The sequence below is a fragment of the Gopherus flavomarginatus genome, chromosome 5, assembly GCF_025201925.1.
Source record: "Gopherus flavomarginatus isolate rGopFla2 chromosome 5, rGopFla2.mat.asm, whole genome shotgun sequence".
Lineage (NCBI taxonomy): Eukaryota > Metazoa > Chordata > Testudines > Testudinidae > Gopherus > Gopherus flavomarginatus.
In genome coordinates, this window is record NC_066621.1 from 14,530,658 (window position 1) to 14,558,642 (window position 27,985).

The 27,985-nt window shown below is 44.6% G+C and overlaps 1 protein-coding gene across 1 annotated transcript; it reads left to right on the forward strand.

Annotated features, from left to right (window-relative positions):
- The first annotated feature begins 155 nt into the window (after positions 1 to 155).
- On the forward strand, positions 156 to 27,940 carry NUCKS1 (nuclear casein kinase and cyclin dependent kinase substrate 1). Its single transcript, XM_050955631.1, has 8 exons — positions 156 to 484; positions 10,909 to 10,958; positions 12,104 to 12,209; positions 21,865 to 21,920; positions 22,385 to 22,534; positions 23,566 to 23,718; positions 24,221 to 24,370; positions 26,263 to 27,940. Exons 1-8 carry the CDS (start codon positions 468 to 470, stop codon positions 26,463 to 26,465), a joined length of 885 nt encoding a protein of 294 aa, XP_050811588.1. The 5' UTR covers positions 156 to 467; the 3' UTR covers positions 26,466 to 27,940.
- The last annotated feature ends 45 nt before the right edge of the window (positions 27,941 to 27,985 follow it).

The window sequence follows — 27,985 nt, forward strand, 5'->3', positions numbered from 1 at the left end:
CCCTCCCCGCGGGGAGGAAGGGGTGGAGCCGAGCCGCCGTGATGGTTCGAACGGACCAATTGCGTTGGACAGGCTGCTCAGTCGGCCAATGAGAGAAGGAGGAGGTGCCAGCGGGCTAGGTTGTACCGCCTCTCCGTTCGGCGCATATCCTCGGCTGGGCGAACGCGACCATTTTGCGGGGGGGGGAGGGAAGCGAAGCGGCCAGTAGCGGGGACCCAGACTGAGGGCGTTGGGAGTGGAGAGCGGGGAGTGCAGACGGGGCGCACCTTCTGGCAGAGACGGGAGCGGGGCCTGCCGCGGCTGAGGGAAAGGCGGTTCCGGCGGCGCGGCCCGAGGCTCGGGGCCCAGGGATCCCGCTTGCTCACGCGAGGGAGGGGACGGGTCCGTCACCGAATCGAGGCTTGTCGATTTTTCCCCCCCCCCTTGGCCGACATCGCCCGATTCGGGCCCCGGTTGGGTTGGAGAAAATGTCCAGGCCGGTCAGGTGAGTCTGGGGGAGCTAGCGCGGTGGGGGGAGGAGGCCCCACTGCCACCCCTCTTGTAGTGCTCCGCGCTCTTCCAATGTACCCCCTGCGGGGAGAGCGGGACGGGCGAACTAGGCCCTGCCCCGCTGCATCCTCTGGCGTGGGCTGGGCCGGCGGCCTGCTGCAGGCCATGCCGAGGGGAGGCATGCATGGAGGTAGCGTGCATTGCTGCGCACTGGAGGGGGAGGGAGGGATACATCTTTGCAGCGTGCCCTTGTGCACCCCGTAGGGGGAGGCTGCTTGCTCGTTGGAGGGAGGGACGGATACATGCTTGCAGCGTGGTGCTCTTCTGCACCCTGTAAGGCGGACGGGACGGCTACATGCTCATTAGGGGGAGGAGCGTGTGCGTGCCCTTCTGCACCCTGTAGGAGGACTGCGGGAGGAGGAGTGTGTGTGCATGTAGCGTGCTTCGCCCAGGTTGGGGGTAGTTGCGTGAATACAGCATGCTTGCAGTGGGGGAAGGGGTGCAGGCATGCACCATACCTTGTTGCACGCTTGATGGAAGGGTAACGTGCGTTGCTGCAAGCTTATTGGGTGGAGGAGAACAGGGCATGCAGTGCGCTTACTGGGAGCTGTCCCTTGTGTTATTGCTCGGGGGATGAACGGTGAAAATTTGCAGCATGCCATGACCCACTTTAGGGGGAAGCATGCGGAGTACCTGGATGCAGTGTGATGTATTTAACATTTTCAGGGAAGAGGCATGCAGTATACCTTGCTGCATCTGCTTAGGCGGGAGGAGTAGAGTGGCAGTGAAGGGCAGACCATGCTCTACGGTTTTCTTGGGAGGAGGACATGCATGCAACATGCCATAATGATCACGGCACGGAGAGGTTTTGATGGGCTCCGAGTCCGCTTCCGTTAGGCACTGCTGCCGCCAACTTGCCTCACGTTTGGGGGAGGAGTTAGGAGGAGCCGCCTACCTGGGACGGGCGGGGAGCGGTATTTGAACACACTCCACTTAGTTTTCCTTTGCCGTAAAACAACATTCCTCTTAGAGTGGGTTTTCTACTATTCTCGAGTCCCTGAAAGACCTGTCATTAAATTGTGGGCTCGGGGATGAGGAAACAGTGAAGTTCGTCCCTGGTCAGGCTTTCTTCTCCCCAGTTTAAAACGAGGTAGGACTCCTGTTAAATGGGGTTGGGCCTCAGTTCTCATATCGTTTCCAGGGAGTATAAACTACAATGCTGAATTGTGATACAGTAGCAAATGTAAAATTCTTTGACGTTTTCTCATGGTAAATTATTGTAGCCTGTCTATATTGATTGATATAGTGCATAGCCCTTGAAATTGTAGTGCAAATTAGTGATTATGTTTTTCCAGTCTTGAAACGTGGCACACTTTTTGTTTGTGGAAGAGGATTGTAATATGCATTAGCTTGACTTTTAATTTAGAATAACACTTATAATATGAACTGTAGAATTTTGTGTGTTTTAAAGGTGAGATTCAAGTTTGTCTAGTCTGCAAAGGTTTTTGCTGAATGTCTCCAGATGGAGAGGATAAAAGGGACATTCAGTACACTGATAGTTGAAAACTAAGCTTTCAGGTCTCATGTGTATTTTGACCAATAATTTGTGCATGTCAAGATAAGGGCAACTGTATCTTATAGGTCAGGCCTGAAAGTAATTGCCCAGGGTTCAGAAGGGTTTTTTTCCTCTTGCTTTATGAAACACTTAGCTGCCCAGCTACATTAATAGGGTCTGAAGCATCCTTGGCCTTTTGCAGGACAGGATGCTGTACTAGATGAATTAGTGGTCTGAGCTTGAATGACAATGCGTGTGTCCTGGAATACAGTGATGATACTACTTTGCTGCTCAGTGTGATATAGTATACATTCCACTGGTGACTTATTTGCCAGTATTGGAACCTGACTACAGGTAAGTAACATGTATATTTTTTTAAAGTATGGTATCTAAATTTTGTTTATATTAAATAATCCATAATTCTTTATTATAACCAATATTAAACAAATAAAATTGGGAAACCATACACAGTTGTAAAAGATGCAGCTTGCTTTAATATGTGTAGACAAGCATTAGTCTTCAGCAGAGTTGAGTGTCCGAGTTCAGTGGGATGTTAATAGCAGAATACCTGCTGGGATGTTGCAAAATTGGAGCCAGCAATCCACAGTCTAGCTGGACTTAACAGGCCTATGAAAAATAGAAGAGAAATCTTCCAACTGCAAATGTGTTCAGCATGCCCCTCTGGTGTTAGTTAATCGGAAAACTGCACATAATTTTAAAGCTCTTGGTTTGAAAATATGTATGATTTACCTGCGGATTGGATCTGTTACTATACTGTTAATGAGACTAGAGGGGTAGGTCAGTATCTTTTAGTGGAATAGCTTCTGTTGGTGGAAGAGACAAGCTTTCAATTTTATACAAAGCTCTTCTTCTTGTATTGTTAATGGGAGATACAGGTGAACTTATCCAAGGTCAGCAATGATGTAATATTAAAATATTCAGTGACCTGTGTGAAATGAGTTTGTGGTCTCAGTTTGCTTCTGGCTGAAGAAGTATCCATTTAAAAAACATCACCCTTAATGGAATATGGGGATAAACCAGTATTGGGATAGTGGGGAAAACTTGAACTGCCACTTTATTCTGCTGGTAGTTAGAGGACTTTGGTTTCCAAGCCTGAATCAATGCTAAAATTGACTTTTAACAAAAAATAATAGTTTTGATTTATTTACAATTTCTTCCTTTTCACAGGCATCCAAAAAAAAGCAACTAACACCAGACCTAGTATTTTTTGGTGCCCTGGAGTAGAATGCTACTAACTTAATTGTATTGATTTTGCTAGCATCCTTCTTCAAAAATATCTGTATCTTTGAGGTGTGCAGTGATGCTAATACCAATATCAATACGACATTGCAAGGATAAAATAAAGGATGTTGTTCTAGGGTCTTTGCATAATGTGACAAACAATTTCTAAATAACATCCAGGTCATTTACAGCACATGGTTGTATCATCTCATATTTGTCTCATCTATTCTGATGTGCAAATTGATATTAAAAGTGTAACTCTTATGTGCTGTTAAATTAGGCAGCTTTTATATTTCCTTGCATTATTAAATCTTGTATGTGGTTTGTTTTTTGTTTTTTTTTTAAATTAATGCAGTGCACTTCTGCCTTTCACTCAATTGTCAGTTTCACTTGTTACAATTCTGGTCACTTTTACTTGCACATATAATGTTGTAGAATAAAATGCTGCAGGCAAATGTCTAAATCCAGTATGTTTTAAATAAGATCTTTGAATCAATACATATGTTTCTATTTTAAAAGTTATGTAAAACTTTGAATTTCACAAATAACTAAATTTTGGACGCAAGTCTAACTTTCATGTCCCTTCAATGGTAAATAATACTCTGACTTTCATTGATGTAGATGTTCCCTATCACTCCTGCCAGAGTGATAGGGAAAGTATTCCCCTAGTTAGAGGTGTTAAGGTCAAAACTTACATGTGACCATGTAACTCCTAATACTATACCTGGGCTGTCTAAGAAACAAATGCTCAAACTAAGGTGGAATGCTTTTTGAAAACTTAATTATAGCTTCCCTGCTCCCCTTTTCCTTAGAATTGTCCCTTCCTTGCTTAGCCTTCAGAATAGGATAGATTATTTCTGGTAGTGTCCACAATATGCCAGATACTTTTCTAATGGGGGAAAAAAAGACATGATCCCAGTGCTCAGGTGTTCTTGCTTTAAAGAGACAGGCAAAGGGTAGTGGTAAGTGGTACAGCATACATAAAGTAACACGCAAATAGCACACGTGGCTGAAAGTCAGTTGTATCTTTCCTGTACTTTTTTATCCTCATAATATTTCTCTTCTGTTTCCTAAATATTCTCCTCAGTAGTTGGCTTAAATGGAGGATATGCACAAGGCTGCTTAAACTATTACTGCGTAAATTAAATGGTTTTTATGGAGTTGCAAGTCAGACGTATCCCGAAAATTGCAGATACGACCATCAGTGCCCAGTGTTAGATGGCTTGTTGCACCAGGTCCAGGCCTGAATGATCACTTTCTGTAGTTGGGGACCTCTAGGCAGTCAATCTTATTTGAGTACAGTTATGCCATTTTAAATAGACTTGTACGCACTAGCACTTATGTCGGTATAACTGATGTTACTTAGGGATGTGAAAAAGTCACTCCCTGAGCAACATAAGTTACACCACTCTAAGCGCCGGAATGAACAGTGCTATGTGGATGGGGGTGCTTCTCCCTCCGACATAGCTACCGCCTCTCACAGAAGTGGATTTATGCTAATGGAGGAGCTCTCTCCCATTGGCTTAGAGCGTCTGCACTAGCAGTGCTACAGCTGCGTTAATGCAGCTGTGCTGCTGTAGCGATTCTAGCATAGATTATCCCTCACTCAAATAGGGAGTTGTCTTAGGCAAATAACTGTTGATAGGCGTAAGCATTGGAAATAAAGATTTGTTATAAGTTTGTCTATTTAGTCAAGGCCAGAAATACAGCATTATATTCCAGTGTGGCAAAACAAATATAGAAATATTTCTTAAATGTAAAGCACCCATATAGGAACACTTCCCTGTGCTGTTGTTGAAACCAAACTACAGCTCCCCGTCAACTGGATGAGAACCAGAAAGTGAAACTGAACACTGTTCTGTTTAGCACTCCAGGCTGAATGAAATCCAGAAAGGCAGTAGCATAAATTGGTGAAAAGCTTACCTATGTTTTAATAAATATTTCATGTTATTTATAATAGTATTAGCTGAACACGAAATAATATTTTTTGAGTTACTTACCTTAACCGTTTCTGATCAGTCTACCTAATGAGTCTTGCTCATATTTTATTCTCTGGCATTACCTGAGAGGTAACTGTGTGTTTCTGCCAGCATTCATTTAACAAATTTGCTAGGCAATGTAGCCAGTTGCTGGCTTTTTAGGATTTACTATTCTTTCCCCAGCTGCCAGGGCTGTCCTGGTGCATGACATTCCACCCCATTCCCCTAAACCCCTGTCCTGCTTCTTTCTGGCTTCTGCTGCCTCCCTCAAGCAATGCCAGTGGGACAGGCTGGGATCGGGTTGCTCGCTGCTGCCAGCACCAGGCCCCCCGCTAACCCTCTAGGCTGCCCTGGGCCCCGTGTCCCAAAGCCTGAGGTGATTGCCACGGTCTGTCCTAGGGATGGGATGACTCTACCAGCTACATTCCCTCTGCAGTCGTGAGCCAAGTTTTCTTGGAGGCTTTCTTTTCTTCTTTTAATTTGAATTTCAAACTTCATATGTCACAATAGTGCCAGGGAGAGACCTTGAGGTTAAGCACCTCATAAGGCGGGGATAAATCATTCTAATCTGCCTTCCTAAGATATCCACATGCCGCCCTGTTGAGCTTTTATCCGCTAACAGGGAACTTGTATGCACTAATATTGAGTCTGGGAGTCTGCCTTTTTTGCTGAAGATGGTATACAACTACTCAAGCAATACTTAAAAATATATTGTACAGCCAGCTTCTTGGTTCTGTGTGTGACAGTGGTCTTTCCTCCGCAGGCAAAAAAACTCTTAAAACTGGTGTGTAGTGGTCCAGTGAGGTGTACTATGAGAATTACACAAAGGGCTTCTTGGACATAATGTTCTTAAGAAATTCATCTATATGCATATACTTACCTAGTGAGCCAACATTCAACACTATACACAAACATACTGTCTTGTGCCTTGGAAGTATTAGAATGGCCTCTGTGTTCTAGCACCTTCTATTTTCATGACACCTTTTCCATTTTTCTACCAATGACTGTTAAAGACTATATTTATGGTCGCCTTAGATGATATAAACATGACATGGGGATGGTAGATGTAGTGCATGTTGAGCCCAGGATAAGAATCTAGACTGAAGAACAGTTTATGCTCGACTCCAGTTTGTAGAGACAACAGCGATAGTTAAACAGTCCTTGAATGTTTGTGTGCTCTTTGCACGTGTTCTTCTGTGAAGACTCTCTTTTCCAGAAGTTTCTTATCTTTCTGTATCTACCCTCTTATGTCTCTGTTCTCTCCTGCAAGGCAAAAGGGAACAGCCTTCGCTGTACAGTTGTCTACTGATTTTTATCACACTTCCTCTAAAAATCAATATTACTGTAGACAATGTAATGAGGGAGCACAGTAGGGACCATGTTGCTAGCTCAACCTGTAGGGCTTAGTGCTTGGAACCAGGAAAGAAGCTTAGAATGTTTTCATTACTTGCCTAAAATAATATTTTGTGTTTTTAAATGTGTATGCTATGTTATGTTCTAATACTATGAATAAGCTAGATGAAGCCCTTTGACTGCTTGTTTCTTGCAAGGGGCTTATCCTGCAATTTACTTTGTGCTCAGTAGGTAGTGAAATGTGAAGACAATTGCCTTGTGAATTGGATAGACTGAGTGTGCAGCAAAATTACCCTACGTTTTTGTTTTAAGGGGCAAATGTCTGTTCAACTCATGCACTCAAAATAAGTGGATATGCACAAGATTAACCTTTATCTCATCATTTAGTGCTCGTGCTTCTCTTTACATGTTTTAAAAATATAAATCCTTGTCCCGCTTCACAGTGAAAAAGCGGAGTTAGGCCCCAGGAAGGCTAATTGTTGAAACTGAAATTAGAAGATGAGTTTTTTGTGGCCTGGCCTCTACCCTTCTCAGTGAATCCTGCCAGTAGTTATATTCCCAAATTCATATTTTACAACGTTCAGACTACAGATGAGTGGGCAGTGTGATACATTGCAGCTGTACTTAAATCCCCTCTTGTCACTTGCATTGGATTCAACATTGCAAAAGTGTGACTGTCCACCTCTTGAATCTTTTTTTGAGGGGGTTTGGTAGGTTTGGTTTAACTGAATTATGGTACTTCCACTTTCTCTAAGGCTGTTCCTAATAGCTGTGAATTGAGGTGTGTGCCAAGAAAGGAAGCTTAGAAGGAATATGGAGGAGTAGACAGCTGTAGTCAAAGTATGATTTTTAGGGGTATACTAGCAAAAAGCCTTGCCAAGAGTACACTGCATTAATCTCAAAGTGCTGCTTCTTTCTGGAAAGTGCATGTAAAAATGGCATTGTGTGGTTGTGTTTGATTTAGTGGCTCCATGTGAAGTTTAAGAGGAGGATGGGAGGGATGGAGTTGTGGTTCAGGTGCAGGGTTTAGTCTCCGAACTGCTTTGTAATCATAGCACTCTTCCAGTCTGTGTTATATTGGGCAAGTCACTTAATGTCTTAAACTTCACTCTTGGCATCTGTAAAAGTGAGATAACTACACAACCTCATAAATGCATTTGTGAGGATAAGTTCCTCATCGCTTTTGGATTTCTGATACTGCAGTGATTGTCATAAAAGCCCATGCTTTTTTAGATTCTGTTTTTTTAAAGGACTGTCCTACCTGCTGCTTAACCTAGAATCTTAGTCAGTCACTGATATTAGACCGCAAAGTCAGAATCTGGCCCTGCAATTGGAACTTCAGTAGTAATATTATTTTGTGAGCCTGAATAGAATCCAGTGAGCACTTGCTTAGTTGTATTGGTTGTACAGGGCTAACAGAACTGAAAAAAGTAATACCTCATTACTCACGTAAATGAGTCAGATGTTGAATATGATCTCTACTTAGATCTCAATAAATGACATTTTATTATAACTTTTTTAGACTTCAGTCTACTAAGTACAGGTCTTACATTTTCTAGGCAAATGAGGAGGAATTGGGAAGTGTCTGCTAAGTCATTTCTATGGTATTAGCCAACCAAATCTGCCAAAAATTAGAGCTCATAGTGCATTGTTACAGCTATAACTACTTACTTTTTCTAATCAAGCATAATTGTCTATCAGAATTTTTGAAAACATGCCTCGTGCCCCATTTTGTTTTGTCCTTTTTTGGTAGTAATATAGAAGGAGAACCAGAAAGGGTTTTCCAAGAAAAGCTTTTAACACAAGAAATACCGTGAATGTAAGGTCTGGTTGTTCCTGACTTTGCTGCGGTGTGGATTAGGTATGAGGGCATACCTTAATTAAGTGTTCCCTCTGTGGAGGTTGCCAGATCTGTGTCCCATAAGTTCTGGGAAGGATAAGAGCCATGGGGCATGAGGGAGAAAGTGAAACTCTTAAGATACAGCATCCATGCTCACCTCTCCACTCAAACATACTGTGAACAGCTTTTTAAAACTGTCTTTCCCTTTCTGGGGCTGTCCATAATACAGTTCACCGCAGGAGCACCTCATTTGCAGGGCTACAATCTCAAAATGCAAACTGGTAGGGTACATTGTATACCCAGAGAGCCCCTAATGGAAGTCACATTGATCTACTTCTTCCCTCACTCTCCAGAAGACTAAGTAGGGAAGTCTCCACAGGAGAAGCTGTGTGATGGGCACTTCTCTATCCTTGTCACTAGTTGAGTTCCAATAAAAAGTTGCTCCCAACTGCTCCTTCAATCAGAGGGAGGGGTAGTGATACGTTGAAGTCACAAAGGTCCAGTGTAATATTTTTTTCTTCCAAATTTTTATTTTATCACTGAAATTAAAATTTTGGTTTCTTATGGTTAACACCGACTTAAACATGACTCTGTAAAAACCCAACTTTCACTCTTGTGAGCTTTCACTCTTGCCTCACTGTTCTCTTGTCATTATGAAGTCTTAAAGGATAGGTGGAATCTGCATTTTTTAAACCTTTCAGGCATTCTTTATATTTCCCAAAAGAAATTAAAAACAAGGAGGAAGGAGCACACATCTTTTTCTCTTCCTATTCAAGGACTGACTGTCTTAATCTTGAAAATGCTGTATTTGTCTGCTTGGCATATTCACATATTTTGATTGTAGGCTTATTCTGTGAAGAAGCTTCAAATATAATGGCCAAAGCATTGTGAAATGACAGGCTTTGTCACTGCTATCTTTTATTAACAAAACAAAAACATTTACAGCTTCCCACTCACTGTCCTGTTTAAAAATTCAGTTGGAGGTCACTGAATTTTGTGTAAAGAGCAGCTAATACCTATGGAAAACTTTATTTTTGTACAAGCAATTCACCGTGTCTTAAGGATTCCTGTATTAATGGCATCTGCATGACATTGCCAGTTCACCTGCTCAGTCTGTACCTGTAAGTCAGTCTTCACATCTGAGGCTAAAGGTTTTTGGGGGCCGGGGGGGGGGAATACAGATGGATGTAGGAACTCCTAGGTCTGATCTAAACAAAGTTCCACCTGTTTCAGGCTGCGCCTAAAGTCTGTGTCGGCAAAACTTTGTCACTCAAGGGTGTGAATGTTCCACCCCACTGAGTGACATAAGTTACACCAACATAAGCGCTTGTGTACAGCACTATGTCAGCAGGAGAGCTTCTGCCGCTTGTGTAGGTGGGCTTTTTTTATGAGTGTCTCCACTGCAGTGTCACATCTGTATGGTACAACTACAGCGCTGTACATATAGACATACCCTAACTAAAGGTGTTTGGAGGAGGGGGGTTAACTATTTTAATTTGAAATAGTGCAATTTCTAGATATTGATAAACCCTAATACTTAAGTAGTGTAACAAATGCAGTATCAATAGGGAGGTAGATAGAAAATATCTAAAATTAGTTATTGACTAAACTGAATGTTTCCTGACCTCTGAACAAGGTGGCTTGTTTTTTTTAAAGGGGTAGTGAAAACTCACTTTAATCTTAGGGTGCCACTGATGCTGTAAAGAACTGTAGCTGAATATATTACAACAACACAACACTGGATATGATTTCATTATAGAGTAAAGGGACTACGTGTGCACAGGTAAAGGTGGTTCTGTTAATTGGCCCTTAAGCAGCACAAAGAATACAGTTCAAAAAACTTAGTGGCAAAATACCTGTTAGCAAGCTCTAAATAGAAACTGGAAATTTACCATATATAAAATAAATCCTGAGGGCTCCAGATGAAGTTGCTAGAGCAGCAGTTTTGAAACTAGGATCAGGACCCCAAAGTTGGTCGCAATCCTGTTTTAATGGAGTCGTCAGGGCTGTCCTTAGATTTGCAGGGGCCTGAGCCTCACAGCTTCAGTCCTGGATGGTAGGGCTCAGGTTACAGGCCTTCAACCTGGAGATGAAGCCCTTTGGCCTCCCCACCCTGGGCAGCAAGGCTCCAGCGGGCTCAGGCTTCGGTCCCCTCTCCTGGCATCATGTAGTAATTTTTATTGTCAGAAGGAGGTTGCGGTGCAATGAGGTTTGAGAGCTCCTGTGCTTGAGCGTTGATCCTGCATGAATTTCTGAGGGTTAAGCTACAGATGACTGAGTTTTTGGAAGTGCTGTTAGGGTTGCCCTTTGGAGGTATTGGTGAGGAATGACTTTGCAGACTTTGAATTCTGTATCAGAAAAGGGGAGTGGTGCTCTTTTGTTAGTTTGAAAAAGCTGTCTTTCCAAGATCATAAATTGTTAACTAAACTAAACTTTTCGTTTTTAAACAGGAACAGGAAGGTGGTCGATTATTCACAGTTTCAGGAATCAGACGATGCTGGTAAACTGTTTTTTTGTTATTTTTCAGAAAAAAATTGTTCACTCTTTACCATGGCCGTGAATTGATACGGGTTTGAAAATGTAAATGTGTACCCTCAATATTTTTTAAATGTAGTAAAAATCTATTTTAATGCACTTATTGTGACAGCTTCTAACAGCCTTTCTTGGTTTGTTATTGGCAGAATCTTCCTGAAATTACTTCCTCGTATTTTACCACAGCCAATTTATTAGTTGATCCTAGCACACAGGCTTTTCTGTGAATCATCCTTTTTTAGTTATTTGCATATTCATTTGAATTAGATTTTCCGTGTGGCTTCCAAAAATATCATCATGTTTTGTTTTCTTGGAAAGTAGACATGCTGCTGCTCTGCTAATTGAGGTTATATTGACACTTAGTGGAAAGAAAATATGACTGAAGCTTGCCTAGTTCTTAACTGCAGTACTGTTGGTAGTATCCTGTAATCGTTATGCATAATTTGGAACTTAAACGATTTTGTGAAAGACCTTACACTTGTCTATTTTTGTCATATCTAAACAGTGTTTCTTTTCGGAGCACCTAAGATAAGTAATAGGTGCAAATTTTAATGGATTCGTGTGTGATTCTGAACACAAGAATATACAGTTCTGATTTTCAGTAAAACTCAGATCAACTTTTCTCTGGCCATGAAGCCTTTTCTGCAGTATTTCCTATGACTTTTGCATCTTAAACTTGTTAACTTACTATGCAGTTTGCGGATATACAGGTTGAATATAATGTTTCACTTTTGTAAAGTTGAATCCAAGTTTTGAAGACTTGGATTTTTGACAGGATGCTTATCTGACCTGCTTAAAAATGACATGGATTGGTAACTTTAAATATACACCTCTACCCTGATATAATGCTGTCTTCGGGAGCCAAAAAATCTTACTGCATTATAGGTGAAACTGCATTGTCAAAGCAAGTTCGATATCTGCTAAAGCTTGCAGCCCCACCCCCCTGGAGCGCTGCTTTACCGCATTGTATCCTAATGCATGTTGTATCGAGTTATGTTATATCGGGGTAGAGTTGTACTTGAAGAGGTAGTACTCAATTGGCTATTTGGATTGCTGGAAGTTATAGCATAGTTCACTTCGTTTCAAAACCATTTCCTTTGCTGTACTGTCCAGATGAAGATTATGGAAGAGATTCTGGCCCTCCAGCCAAGAAAATCCGTTCATCTCCCCGGGAGGCTAAAAATAAGAGGCGGCCTGGGAAGAATTCTCAGGAGGACAGGTAAGAAGTTACTTCTTATAGCCCAATAGTAGCTAAACCAGACTTGCCATGTAGGTAGCAACAATCAAAGTGATGTGCACTTTGTTGCATTGAAGCCTTCAATGCTAGTTGGTATGGTGATGAGCTTTCAAGGGGTTCTAGAAAGACTAAAGAAATCTTAGTCATGGAATGGTCCCCTTACCTTGCATCTAAGGCTCAGTTATTTGAAGCTTAAGGTATGTAGGCATCTCCAGTTAAATAGTATGTCAGACCTCTTTCAAAGGGCTAGGAATGTGTGGTGCTTTTTCTTTTTTTCACCCTGTTTGACATTCTTCTACCCTTCAGAGAATCTGGAGAATCAGCCTCCAGACTGTATGTGAATTTCCACTTGCAAGTGACTAACTGGACATTGACATTTATTAATGGAGGCTGCTGTCTAAGGCGGTGGTTGTCAAACTTTTTTTCGTGGACCACTTGAAAATTGCTCAGGGTGTTGACGGGCCACTTAATAATCTTTCCAAATGTTGTTGTTTGTACTATTAGCTAACTATTGTAAAGCACTTTGGATAAAAGCACTATAAAAATTTTTAATAATAATCAACATTCTTCTTTGAGTGCTTGCTCATATCCATTCCAGTTAGGTGTGCGCGCGCCACATGCACGTTCGTCGGAAGATTTTTACCCTAGCAACACTCAGTGGGTCGGCTGGGTGCCCCCTGGAGTGGCGCCACCATGGCACCGGATATATACCCCTGCCGACCCAACCGCCCCTCAGTTCCTTCTTACCGCCCGTGTCGGTTGTTGGAACAGTGGAGGGCGGTTTTACTGACCTCCACCTCCCTAGCTACTCGTAGTTCTCTAGTTATTTTGGTGTGTGTGTGTGTGTGTGTGTGTGTGTGTGTGTGTGTGTATGTATAATATATATATATATATATATATATATATATATATAGTTCAAAGTTACATAGTTATAGTAAATTTTTATTGTTCATAGTCAGTGTATAGTTAAGAGGGGTTTGGGGATTAGCCCCTTCTCTGCACCCAGTGCCGCCCATGCCCAGTTCACCGGGTTTCAAACCATGCTCGGCCTGTCATAAGCCAGTGCCGACAGGAGATCCACACAACTCCTGCCTTAAGTGCCTCGGGGAATCTCATCTGACAGATAAGTGTCGCTTTTGCAAGGCTTTTAAGCCGAGAACAAAAAAGGAGCAGGACTTTCGGCTAAAGCAGCTCCTCGTGGAGGTGACTATTACCCCTCCACCTTCGGCACCGAGCGCTGGTCAATTGGCGGGCAGAAGCACCTCCTCGGCTCCGAAGTCGACTCGGCACCGCTTCCTCTCCCCGAGGTCAAGAGGCTAAGACTCCTGCTGCTTCCATGCCACCGGCACCACAGCCAGAGAGCTCATCTAAGTCAGATCATGCGGCACCGACGATGTCGGCGCCATCGATTCCAGTCCCACAGGGGCTGTCGAGTCCGGTGCCTGTCAGCTCCCCGGCGCGAGCCATGATTGAGCTTACTATTCCATCCACGCTGGAGACATTCTCAACAGCGAGGGATCTGATTGCCATGACAGAGTCGACGCTGCCTCAACCCCCGGCACCACCTGTGCGGGTAATACAGTCTATTGGCAAGCCTGCCTTGATAAGACCATCCTCTGTCGGCACAGCAGAGCAGCACCATTCACGATCACGGTCCCGCAGACGTTCCAGGTCCCGTCGGCGTTCCAGGTCCCGTCGGCACTCCTGCTCCCGACGCCACTCGCAGTCCCGGTACCGTTCTCCTCCTTGGTACCAGTCGCACTCACGGCACCGGTAGGTATCCCGTTCACCGGCCCGCTACTCTCGGCACCGTTCCAGCTCCTGGCACTGCTCCAGGCACTATCACTCTCGTAGCCGCTCCCAATGTCGAGCCTCAAGATCTCGGTCGACTTTCCGGCACCGCTCCAGTCGCAGGTCCCGTTCTTGTTCCCGGTACCGGTATGCCTCCCAGTACCAGTCCCTGGTGCTGAGTTGAGCAAGGTCAACTAGAGACAGAGACTCTGCCCAGGCGTGTCGGTTGTTGGAACAGTGGAGGGCGGTTTTACTGACCTCCACCTCCCTAGCTACTCGTAGTTCTCTAGTTATTTTGGTGTGTGTGTGTGTGTGTGTGTGTGTGTATGTATAATATATATATATATATATATATATATATATATATATATATATAGTTCAAAGTTACATAGTTATAGTAAATTTTTATTGTTCATAGTCAGTGTATAGTTAAGAGGGGTTTGGGGATTAGCCCCTTCTCTGCACCCAGTGCCGCCCATGCCCAGTTCACCGGGTTTCAAACCATGCTCGGCCTGTCATAAGCCAGTGCCGACAGGAGATCCACACAACTCCTGCCTTAAGTGCCTCGGGGAATCTCATCTGACAGATAAGTGTCGCTTTTGCAAGGCTTTTAAGCCGAGAACAAAAAAGGAGCAGGACTTTCGGCTAAAGCAGCTCCTCGTGGAGGTGACTATTACCCCTCCACCTTCGGCACCGAGCGCTGGTCAATTGGCGGGCAGAAGCACCTCCTCGGCTCCGAAGTCGACTCGGCACCGCTTCCTCTCCCCGAGGTCAAGAGGCTAAGACTCCTGCTGCTTCCATGCCACCGGCACCACAGCCAGAGAGCTCATCTAAGTCAGATCATGCGGCACCGACGATGTCGGCGCCATCGATTCCAGTCCCACAGGGGCTGTCGAGTCCGGTGCCTGTCAGCTCCCCGGCGCGAGCCATGATTGAGCTTACTATTCCATCCACGCTGGAGACATTCTCAACAGCGAGGGATCTGATTGCCATGACAGAGTCGACGCTGCCTCAACCCCCGGCACCACCTGTGCGGGTAATACAGTCTATTGGCAAGCCTGCCTTGATAAGACCATCCTCTGTCGGCACAGCAGAGCAGCACCATTCACGATCACGGTCCCGCAGACGTTCCAGGTCCCGTCGGCGTTCCAGGTCCCGTCGGCACTCCTGCTCCCGACGCCACTCGCAGTCCCGGTACCGTTCTCCTCCTTGGTACCAGTCGCACTCACGGCACCGGTAGGTATCCCGTTCACCGGCCCGCTACTCTCGGCACCGTTCCAGCTCCTGGCACTGCTCCAGGCACTATCACTCTCGTAGCCGCTCCCAATGTCGAGCCTCAAGATCTCGGTCGACTTTCCGGCACCGCTCCAGTCGCAGGTCCCGTTCTTGTTCCCGGTACCGGTATGCCTCCCAGTACCAGTCCCTGGTGCTGAGTTGAGCAAGGTCCACTAGAGACAGAGACTCTGCCCAGGGCTTTTCAGCACCTCCATGGCCATCCAGACATGCATCAGTGTCGTCCCACGCGGATAGCTCTTATGCTAAGGACTGCGATTCTGATATGCCCACCAGTGTCTTCCAAGAGACCCAGGACCAAGGACCCCATCAGTGGTCTTTCTGGACACCTTGGGCGTACCACCAGGCCCAAGGCATACCAGTAGTTCCATCCCACTCTGTCTCATCAGAGCACCGAGTGCCAGAGGCGACGGTTAGCCGTCCCCCTCCTACCGCTGCGGAGGAAGCCCCAGTTCACACGCTGGACTCCCAGGTTCCGCTGGAGCAGGAGGTTGCCCAAGAGCTACAGGCCACACAGGACCTGCTCGTCGCCGGCATCTCCTCTTCCTCTTCTCCAGATGAGGCAGTGGCAGGAACATCCTTCTCGGGCCCTCCTCCAGTCAACCTGGGAGCCCATCAGGCCCTCCTGAGGAGGGTAGCACTCAATATGAACCTCCAGGCGGAGGAGGTCCTGGAGGTAGAGGACCCGGTAGTGGACATTCTATCGGCGGATGCCCCCACTAGAGTGGCCCTACCATTTATTCGGACCATCCAGGTGAATGCTGATACTATATGGCAGTCCCCAGCCTCTATCCCTCCTGCAGCCAGGGGAGTCGAGCGTAAATATATGGTGCCCTCTAAAGGGTACGAGTACTTGTATGTCCATCCTCCTCCCTGCTCACTAGTTGTCCAGTCCGTTAATGAGAGGGAACACCACGGCCAGCAGGTGCCAGCCCCAAAATCGAAGGAGGCTAGGCGAATGGACCTACTTGGCCGCAAGGTGTACTCGGCAGGGGCCCTACAGCTCCGGGTGGCAAATCAACAAGCCTTGCTAGGCGGCTATAATTATAACACCTGGATGGCGGTGGGTAAGTTTACAGAGCTTCTCCCTCAAGACTCCCGCCAAGAGTTCACTCCCTCTTGGAGGAAGGGAAAAAGGTGGCCAGAACTTCCCTCCAGGCCTCGTTGGATGCAGCAGCCTCAGCAGCCAGGACTCTGGCCTCGAGAGTTGCCATGAGGCGCATCTCATGGCTTCAGGTGTCAAACCTCCCGCCGGAGCTGCAGTATACCATTCAGGACTTGTCATTGGATGGTAAAGGCCTCTTCTCGGAAAAGACTGACCCCAGGCTGCAAAGCCTGAAGGACAACAGGGTCATAATGCACTCTCTCGGCATGCATACGCCGGTGACCCAATGCAACGCAGGCCTTTCCATCCCCAGCCTGACTGCCCATACTCTGTGCCTAGACAAAGACAGGACTTTGGCAGGCAGCACGGTCGAGGTGGTCGCAGATGACCGTCAGGACCCCAAGGGGGCCAAAATCAAGGTCACTCGAAACCACCACGGGGACCGAAGACAAACTTTTGAAGGTGCGCCTGAGGATGGCGTACCAGTTACAGGCCAGGATGCCTCTCCTCCCTTCTCCAACTGTCTCTCCTACTTCCTCCCGGCATGGTCCCAGTTAACTTCAGATCGCTGGGTCCTATGCACGGTGGAATATGGGTACCACCTCCAATATATTTCAACCCTTCCCTCCAACCCTGTCCCTCTTCAGGGACCCCTCTCACGAGCAATTCCTCTTACAAGAGGTGCAGACGCTCCTTGCCAGAGGAGCTATACAGGAGGTACCGATGGACGAAAGGGGCAAGAGGTTTTACTCCCGTTATTTCCTAATCCCCAAGTCGAAGGGAGGTCTCAGACCTATCCTAGACCTGCAAGGACTCAGCCAGTTTATGATAAAGTTGAAGTGCTGCATGGTATCCCTGGGGACCGTTATCCCGTCATTGGATCCTGGAGACTGGTATGCCGCCCTCGATATGAAGGACGTGTACTTTCACATCGCCATCTTTCCTCCGCACAGGAAATACCTCCGCTTTGTAGCCAACCGTCAGCGCTTCCAGTTTACGGTCCTGCCATTTGGCCTTTCTGCAGCCCCAAGGGTATTTACAAAGTGTATGGCTGTAGTTGCCGCCTACCTCTGCTGACGTCGGATACACGTTTTTCCATATCTGGATGATTGACTCATCCAAGGGGCCTCCGAGACACAAGTCACTCAGCATGTGGGCATCGTCAAGGACCTATTCACACGTCTAGGCCTGATGATCAATATAGAAAAATCTACTCTGGTTCCCACGCAGAGGTTAGACTTCATAGGAGCTATCCTGGACTCCAATCTAGCCAGAGCCTGCTTACCTCAGCCGCGGTTTCAGGCGATGGCAGCAATCATCCGAGGTCTACAGAATTTCCCGATGACCTCGGCTCGCACTTGTCTCGGTCTCCTGGGTCACATGGCTGCCTGCATGTTTGTAACCCAACACGCCAGGCTCCGCCTCCGTCCTGTCCAAGTTTGGCTCAACTCGGTATACCACCCGGGCAGGGACCCAATAGACACGATAGTCACCATTCCCCTGAGCAACCTAGGCTCCCTAGAATGGTGGTTAACTCCCTCCCTGGTGTGTGCAGGGATGCCGTTCCATCCGCTCCAACCCTCAATGTCCCTGACGCCGGACGTATCATCTCTCGGCTGGGGTGCTCACCTCGGTCACCTTCGTACTCCAGGCCTTTGGTCATCTCAGGAGCTGGCATTACACATAAATGTCTGAGAACTGAGAGCAGTCCGCCTGGCATGCCAGGCGTTCCGTCAACAGTTGCGAGGCCATTGTGTCTGTGTTTACAGACAACACAACAGCCATGTACTACATAAACAAACAGGGAAGGACACGGTCCTCCCCTCTTTGTCAGGAGGCCATCCAACTCTGGGACTCTTGCATAGCCCACTAATTAGATCTGGTAGCATCCTTTCTCCCAGGCATTCGGAACACTCTGGCGGATCGACTCAGCAGGTCTTTCCTGTCTCACGAGTGGTCGATCCGCCTGGCTGTTATTCATTCTGTTTTCCAGAAGTGGGGATTTCCCCACAAAGACCTATTCGCTTCCCGCAAGAACAGGAAATGCCAGCTGTTCTGCTCCTTCCAAGGTCTCTCCCCGGGATCGATCTCGGACGCTTTCCTGATGCCATGGAAGAGCCAGCTCCTTTATGCCTTCCCACCGTTCCCGCTGATTCACAAGGTCCTGCTGAAACTCTGCAGAGCGTGCATCATCATGATCGCGCCAGTGTGGCCCAGGCAACACTGGTACACCACTTTGCTTGACCTGTCGATAGCCAACTCAATTACACTGCCACTCCACCCAGACCTCATAACTCAGGACCACGGCAGGCTTCGCCATCCGGACCTGCAGGCTCTTCACCTCACAGCGTGGCTGCTGCATGGCTAAACCAGTCAGAGTTATGTTGCTCTGAATCAGTACGACAAGTTCTCCTGGGTAGCAGGAAGCCTTCCACTCGGTCAACGTACCTGGCCGAGTGGAAGCGTTTCTCCTGCTGGTGCGAAACGCTTAATCTTACTCCCACTGAGGTCTCGATCCCCTCTATTTTGGACTACCTCTGGTCTCTCAAACAGCAGGGCCTAGCAGTATCATCACTGAGGGTACACTTGGCAGCCATCTCTACCTTCCACCCAGGTGAAGGTGGTTGTTCCGTGTTCTCACGCTCTATGGTTTCGAGGTTCCTAAAGGGCTTGGAGCGCTTATACCGTCAAGTACGCTGCCCAGCCCTGACCTGGGACCTCAACCTGATTTTAATCAGACTTATGTCTCCCCCATTTTAACCGTTAGCAACCTGCTCGCTACTATACCTGTCTTGGAAAACAGCTTTCTTAATAGCCATTACATCGGCCAGACGAGTCTCCGAGCTTAGGGCTCTTATGGTGGATCTGCCGTACACTGTGTTCCACAAGGACAAGGTGCAGTTGCGACCACACCCGGCATTCCTCCCTAGGTGGTTTCGGTCTTTCATGTTAACCAGGACATCTTTCTCCCGGTCTTCTTCCCAAAGCCACGCTCAACGCGACGGGAGCAACAGTTGCACTCCCTGGATGTCCGTAGAGTGCTCGCATTTTATATTGAGCGGACAAAACCGTTTCATAAAACACTCCAACTCTTTGTCGCGGTAGCAGACCGAATTAAAGGCCTACCTGTTTCCTCTCAGAGGATCTCATCTTGGGTGACAGCGTGCATCCACACTTGTTATGATTTGGCTCATATTTCCCCAAGCCACATCACCGTGCATTCTGTCAGAGCTCAGGCTTCATCTGTCGCCTTCCTGGCTCGTGTGTCTATCCAGGAGATGTCGCGCAGCTACCTGGTCCTCGGTCCACACCTTTGCTTCGCATTTATGCTCTGGTTCAACAGTCCAGAGATGATGCAGCCTTTGGCTCAGCAGTTTTGCATTCTGCCACATCTCGCTCCGACCCCAACGCCTAGGTAAGGCTTGGGAATGGCTAACTGGAATGGATATGAGCAAGCACTTGAAGAAAAGACGGTTACTCACCTTTGTAAGTGTTCTTCGAGATGTGTTGCTCATATCCGTTCCAAACCCGCCCGCTTTCCCCACTGTTCGTGTAGCCGGCAAGAAGGAACTGAGGGGTGGTTGGGTCGGCAGGGGTATATATCCGGCGCCATGGTGGCACCATTCCAGGGGGCGCCCAGCCGACCCACTGAGTGTTGCTAGGGTAAAAATCTTTCAATGAACGTGCACGCGGCGCGCGCGCACACCTAACTGGAATGGATATGAGCAACACATCTCAAAGAACAACAGTTACAAATGTGAGTAACCGTCTTTTTTACTTCAAAGTGTGAAAGTGGAAAAAGGGATAAAAGGAATTTGAGCCCAGATATCTTACTTTCTAGGAATAGAGCAAGAGTCAGGCTAACACTAACTCTAATAATGTGAGACTTTAAGGCAGGGCCTGGGCAAGTGGGGGAAAAGACTGTAAGAAATACTGTTCTAACCTTGTGTTAGATAAGAATGGAATGCAGACTGTAGCAGAAACTGCTGAGAAAAGTAAGATATCAGGAAGGAATATATATAAAGAAGACACGGCTGTTGATCATTAATGTATGTAACAAAAGGTATAAATGCTTGCCCTAACTGTTTATCAGGCGGAGACCTGTCTAGGAAGGGGGAAATCCCTGTCCGTGCATGCTCTCCATCTTGCAATTGCTTGAGAATAAACTGTCTTTGAATTGTTGCAAACAACCTAAGAGTGAAGACTGTGTTTTCTTCCACCAAGGTTTGAGGTGCTTTTACATTTCTGGGCAGTAAGCGCTGATGGTAGTTGTAGGATTAAATGGGTAGTGGTGTGTGCCCAAGTGCTGTCTTGGTGTGGGTGGGGCAGAGGAGAAATATTTCAGTCTGGCTTTGAACTTCAGTAGCTAACGTAGAGGCATGGACATTTGCGTCTGAGATGTTGACCTTTTTACGCTAGGTGCTTCAGGGAAGGGTGCTATTCTGTTTGACATAATACGGCAACATAAATAGTAAGTAGGAATCTGACCCAAGGGGATTTTTAGTGCTGGCACTTGTACAACTTTCCTGGGTGGTTTTTGTTTTAGCCTTTGCTTGCAGGATGCAGTGTTGTGAGAACTGCTGCAGTCTACATCTGCTGCTGCTGTGTTTTCTACTTACCTGTCCTCCAGTAGCTTAGAAATACTGGAGGCCAAGATTTCTGTCTAGGAATTATTCCCAAATATTACTGGAATCTATATATTTTTGGCCACTTTCAGATGATGTAATTTACAAAAGAAGCAGATCTGAAAGCATCTAAATGTTGATTGCTATGAGAGCCGCTAGTTCTGTTCCTTCTTAGTGTGTGGCATATATGCGTATGTGATACAGACTTAATTGTTGTTCCCACAAGACTTGAACTTGTAAACAAACTAACTTATTCAGCTAATCAAAACATGCTTCAGAAATGTGTGGTGTTAAATTTCAGGTTTAGAACTAGTTGTGTTCTACAGTCCCCTATCCATTCTTGCCATTGACACAACCCTTCAATAGTCTGGAGCGTATTTGTTTCACCATTACTGGCTTTTACCTGTGTTTTCACCAGTCCTATTTAAAACTGTTTACCCTTAGGCTAGGTTTGCTGTATTGCCTTAACACCCTTTAGCATCTGAAAGGAAGATCCTTTGACTCCATGTTGTTTCTTCTAGCTAATTACAATAGTAATTACTTTACATTTCAGAGTTAACAGTTTATTGAACTGCACAGTTCAGCTCATTTCTCATAGCTGTTTCAGCTGTCAGTCAGTTTAACTTGCTTCACAATTTGAAGGTGGTTATTTTTGCAACCATAATGACTAGATAACTTTTTTTTAAACAAGAGCTTAGATTCTGAAGCACAAAGTAGCAGCCTCTAAAAGTACCAGTTCATCCAGTTACCGCAGGCTTACCCAATACAGCAGATCTATCCTCGAAAATAGTGATAAAACTTTTTCTCCTTCTCTCCTTTGCAGTGAGGATTCAGAAGAAAAAGATGTGAAGACCAAGAAAGATGATTCACACTCACCAGGTAGTTACCCAGCTGCTAACATCGCCAAGTAGGCTTATTATAGGAATATCATCCTTCTAATAAGAATATTACAAGGATTATATTACAGTTAAAGGACTAATGATGCCGACAGGAGTAGTGTTCATAATACATAGCTCTGCTGTTGCACTTTAACTTGGATTCCATCTTTGATTCTCCTGTTCTTTCTAGTCCCGGTGGACTAAACTACCAGATTTTCTTGCTTTGTGATATAGTTCTACTGAGACAAGGTAGATGAGGTCATACTTTTATTGGACCAACTTCTGTTGGTGAGGCAAACATGCTTTTGAGCTATACAGAGCTCTTGCTCATGTAATGCTAGATTGATACTTGGAGCAGGGAAGGCAAAGAATATTAGTCCATTGTGCCTGCCACACTCTTATGGCTCCAATGTGTATGTTCCATTGAAGTATTTGAGACCTCATTTTATCACTATTTTCTCCTAGATGAAGACTTTGGCAGTGAGGATGACGACTTAGGAGCAGATGATGGCAAAGCTGACAGTGACTATGAGAGCTCTCAGAAAAGCAAAAAAGCAAAAAAAGCCAAACCTGAAAAGAACAAGAGAGCCTCCAAATCCAGGAAAAGGACTGCAGGTAAAGAGAGTAAAAACCAAGATCTGTTAAGCGACTGTTTCGGGTATGTTGCCCTGAAATCAGTCCTGAGTTGGCCTAAATGTTGTGACTGAATGCCAAAGATCCAGAAAGCAAAATCTGAAGTTAGGAACTAAGTATACTCTTTGTTCCATCTCTCTTGCAAGTTATGGTCTCTTCCTGCCCTCCACCCCACCTTTAGATGAAAAGTATGAAACCCGTGCTGTCCTGTGCCCCCACTTTTTATCTGTAAGTTTTGGGCAAGTGGGTCTTACATGGGAGGAGGGGAAGCTCAAGGATCGTTGACTAGTGTGAAGCTGTTCCTTGACCTCACTCCCCAGCGTTAGTACTGAGATTCTTCTGCTTTTCCGCATTTTTATTCAAGCTAAAGTCTGTCAGCTGGATGGAAATGAGGAGAGTTTAAATAACTTACTACAGTATTTCCCAGTTTATTCTGCTCTAGAATCACAAAAATATCTTATGAGCACATAGTCTATAACTATCATGAGTGAAATGTTTTTACAGTGAAAAATATAGTTCTATAATGCAACATTAACTTGAACAATTTGAGTCAGTGTTCAGTTATGTTCACTGTGGGAACCATAACTGTCATATTGTACAATAGCATTTGCTATTAAATTTACATTACTGATATCTGACATTTATAGAGCACCTTTCGTTACAAAGGAGCTCGGAAGCACATTTTCACTAAGCAGCACTCTGCTCTGTATTAAGAATGGGTTGGTGCAGGATGCTGGGGAAATAGTCCTGTTATGAAAAAGTGTCCTGGTTCTTAAGTTCATGGTTAATGGACAGGACCTCAAGGTTGAGCCCTTTCAAAACATATATGCTTGTAGGGAGAATTTTGACCACACTCAAACAACCAGCTATGATAGTTACTCAGCAAGCCTCTTGGTTCTCCTGCTTTATTGGGAATTCTTTTGGCCTTCATTTTCCTCTTAGCTTCTGTTGCAAGCCAGGAATATGTGGCATGTCATGAGTCTTCATTGCAACTGGTGAATTTTGTGTTACAGAGGACAGTGAGGATGAGAAAGAAGACCACAAAAACGTGCGCCAGCAGCGGCAGGCAGCATCCAAAGCAGCTTCCAAGCAACGAGAGATGCTTATGGATGATGTAGGCAGTGAGGAGGAAGAGCAGGAGGAGGAGGAGGCACCATTCCAGGAGAGTAAGTAGAGGGGGGATTGTAATGAAAAACATACTAAAGCAGCTGTTTGGAGTAGTGTGACTTACATGTAGTTAACTTCTTGGGCATTGGATGCAGACGGCTCACTAATGCATTCAGTGTTAAGGCATGTCTGTTCAGGGGATGAATTAAGTTTAGCTATAGTGTAGAGTGTATCCTTTTTTTTTTCTTAAGCTCAGGGCAGAGAGGTGCATGACTTGATACACTATCCATTTACAAATACTAAGTCATCACCATAAAATAGGTATCTTTACAAACATTGTCATCTGCTATGAAATATTTACAGATGATATACTGAGGCACAGTGGTAAAATGACTTGCCCAAGATGACACAAGTATGTGACAGCCTATAGAACTAAGGTGTCCTGACTCGTACTCCTCTCCCATGCACCAGTCTAATTGCTAGACCACTTTCCTTTCTTTGCACTTGGAAAAGAGATAAAGGCTTCTTCACAAACACACACTTCCTTTCTCTGCCCCGCAGAAGATTCTGGCAGTGATGAAGACTTCCTCATGGAAGATGATGATGATAGTGATTATGGCAGTTCAAAAAAGAACAAAAAAAAGGTGGCCAAGAAATCCAAGCCAGAGAGGAAAGAAAAGAAAATGCCTAAGCCCAGGCTAAAGGCTACAGGTGAGCTTACTGGATGGGAAGCCACTTGCTTCAAAAAATGAGTATTTTTGCAGCTGTCAGGATCAGTTAACGAGGCTGTGTCTGAGTGTGTAAATATCACTCTATCCTAACTGTTCATCTGCTTAAAGGAACATTAGTCAAATGTTTTTCATCATCGCTTTTCTGGAGATTAATAAAACCTAATTATGTTTTTAAACTACATAGCACTTCAAAATTAACAGCCTTGTGAAGTAAATAAGAATTAAATCAGTTTTACTGAGAGGGAAATTGAGACAGAAAAAAGATCATGCCACTGGCAATGTTGGGATGAGAACTCCTGAGTTCTTAGCTTCCAGTCCTGTCTCTAGTCAGCTTGTCCTGTGGTGACTTAAAGTAGTTTACACTTGGGCCTAACAATCTTGAATAACCACTTCATTTATTTCAATATGCAGACTTCTGGATTTAGGCATAGCTATATAGAGGTGCACAGATATTCAAATTACTGAATGCGTTTTTATTCCATGTTTCTAGCTGACCGTGAGCATGAGAAATTTTAACCTAAAGGAAGCTTTTCAACAAACGAAAATGCCTTGAAATAGGAGTCTATGATGAAAGTGCCTTTGCAGCTATAAACTATAGCATTACTACTATGACCTTACTATACCCTGTGTTTTTCACAGCTACCGAACATGTTGCAAAATTGTGCTTCAGAATTGCAGCTTTCTTAAAAAGAAAGGGGGGAGAAAAGCATATTTTGTAACTTTCATGGTTGTGGAGAAAAGTTCAAAAGATATTTGGTTCATAATATATTGTTGGCTCCTGGGAGCTTAGAATACTAGCATTGGGATTTGAACTGTCTTGTGTTTTTGGGAGGGGATGCCCATGAGCTCCATTGTTCTGTGGAAGTGAGTTTGTCTCTCTTTGAGATGCCGTGGAGTTCAGCTTTTGTGCTGCAGGTAGTTCCTTTACTTTGATGCCACAGTGCTGCCGTCCAGCAACTCATTAAATCTTATAATGAAATGATTTGTAAATATCTTTTAGAAACATTTTCCGTTGAGTTCAGGCTCTTAAATAATCTTGCATAAGAGTAAAATGCCCTTTCTAGATCTATCAGGCATTTGTCTTAACACTTTTTTTTTTTCTTTTTTAATTTTCCTCTGAATGCCTACAAACATTCAAATGAACCCATAATAAAATAGTAGTCTGGTCCTAAAGTAATTTTTCCCACTCAAGGTAAGCTTCAGGAGACGGGTCTCATAGCATGTCATTAACTGTAAGTAGATTGGCAATCACTTGCACCAAAGATGGTGCCTGTTAGCTTGTCAAAGCCAGCTCAAGTGTGGGCTGAAATATGTGACACACTCAAAGTGATGGACCCGAAGTAAAATTAATTTCACAAAACTAAAATACTGTCAGATTTGTTTCTTGTGCTTCACAATTCTCTTTTTCTAATGTAAAATAACTTCAATTTATTGGTTGAAGAAGGGTGTCCTCGCTTTTACAGTTGGAGTTTCATCCGATTGAAAATGAAAAGATGGAGTTTTTACAGTATGTGCCAAATTCAGCACTACGTCTACTGATTTGCCTATCCCATACTATCTCCTGTCAGCTTATCAGAAAGTAAATGAGAATTATGGATTTTTCTTTTCATTTGCTTTCCTGCTTCTGCTGATGTCTCGTTGCTCAAGTCATCTGTTGTTTTGGGTATGGCATCATTATCCACATTAACAGATTGTTGCTCCAATGGCAATAATGCAGGACTCACCATTGCAAGTATCTTACAAAAAAACAATCTGAATTTGGTTTGGAGACTACATTTTCCAAGTAGAGGTGGTTTGTGTAAAGCTGTGTGAATTCTCTTTATTTATGTAATTGTAGCTGACTTCATTAAACTGGTGCTTGGCTTTCTTTAGTGACACCCAGTCCGGTGAAAGGCAAAGGGAAAGCAGGTCGCCCCACAGCTTCAAAGGCATCAAAAGAGAAGACCCCGTCTCCCAAAGAAGAAGATGAAGAGCCTGAGAGCCCCCCAGAAAAGAAAAAAAAATCAGCCAGCCCTCCACCAGAGAAATCGGGGGATGAAGGGTCTGAAGATGAAGCAGCCTCTGGTGAAGATTAAATGGCAGTTTGGGGAGCTTGTTTTGTTTGTTTTTTGTTTTTAAATAAGAGGAAAAGAAAACATACTTAGCAGTAGAACACGGTTTTCGCTGTGGCTTGACTCATGGGCTTTGAATGCTGTCTTTGCTTTCAACTGTTTAATACAGTATCCTTTTTTAAAAAAGAAAAAACCCTTATACAGTAATGTTTTTTGAAGTCACTGTTCTCTATTGGCCATTCTGTCCTTGTCCCCCACCAAATCTGAAAGCCATTTAAAACTAAATGGGTCACTACTAAAAATATATATTTTTTGAAGGAATGTTGCAGTTGTGAAGCAGTAGCGTATGAGGCTGATAGTTAAAAATTATACTTACAAATCATCAAGTAGCAGATTTCCCAAAGCTGAAAAGGGCCTTTAAAACTTGTTCCAAATTCACCTTCCATCATGTGGTTTCTGTTGACATAAATTCATTCCCTCAGAAAAAAGGAGGTTAATGAATTCTAAATAAAATCTTTATTACTCATATTTGAGCTTGTTAGGTTCATGCAACTATTTTTAATAGGCAATATTCAGGAGACTTATAATAGTCCACGTTAGTGTTTCATCCTTTAGAAAGGACTTATCCAATAGGGACGTGATATCCTTTGTCTCTGACTGGGTAGAATTGCATTCTGCTCTTGGCAAAGTGCATTCATTAGGCTCCAGACCTGCAACCCACCAGCTGCTCATACCCATTACTCCTGTCACTTTTCATGGCTGGATATAGTTAGGCAGAACATGGGAGAAAGTTTTAAAACAAAATTTTAAAGCCTGGTTTTCTTATGATGGTATGGGAATGTTTTTCTTAGTCATTTTAAGCAAAAAATTTAAGTTAATCTCAAACTAAACTCTAGTTATGGGGATGGGGGGGGGGGGGCTTTTTATAAATGTGAAGCAGTGGATTCCTGTAATGCCACAGTCTCAGATCCCATGAGTCATGCTTAAGTGTTTCTCTCCTCTCTTTCTGTCTGTCCTCAGAAAGGCTGTGTAGTCATACCTCTCAACCCTCTCCAGCTGTAGTGTTTGGATGACAGACTCCCACCAGTATAGAACATAACTTTACCCTACCATCACTTCTATTTCTTCTCTCTCCTCCTTCCTGCAGCATGGGAGTGCTTGTCATGCTGATCCCACACCCGTATATCTGCGCCTAATGAGTCAGCATTCTGCTATTGAAGCCAAAACACTGGCTGAGTGGAAATTGGAGCACTAATAGGTTAAAACTGGGAGGGAACAGTGTTGATGGCAGTGTAGCAGGACTGTGGTGCGTACAAAGGCAGGCTGTCCCACCAAGTTCAAGACACTTGATCTCTGTGCAGTGGCATTTTAATGTGCTTTTATCAAAGCAGCCATATCTCCTTTAACCCTTTAGGAATAAAAGTACACAGGATTTTTCCTTGAGACCTTGATACAGGGACTGCAGTATTTGTTGGTGGAAAAATAAAAACTGGACTTGACATCTTTTTAACCTTTTTTGTTTTCTATATATCTTGCACATTCTC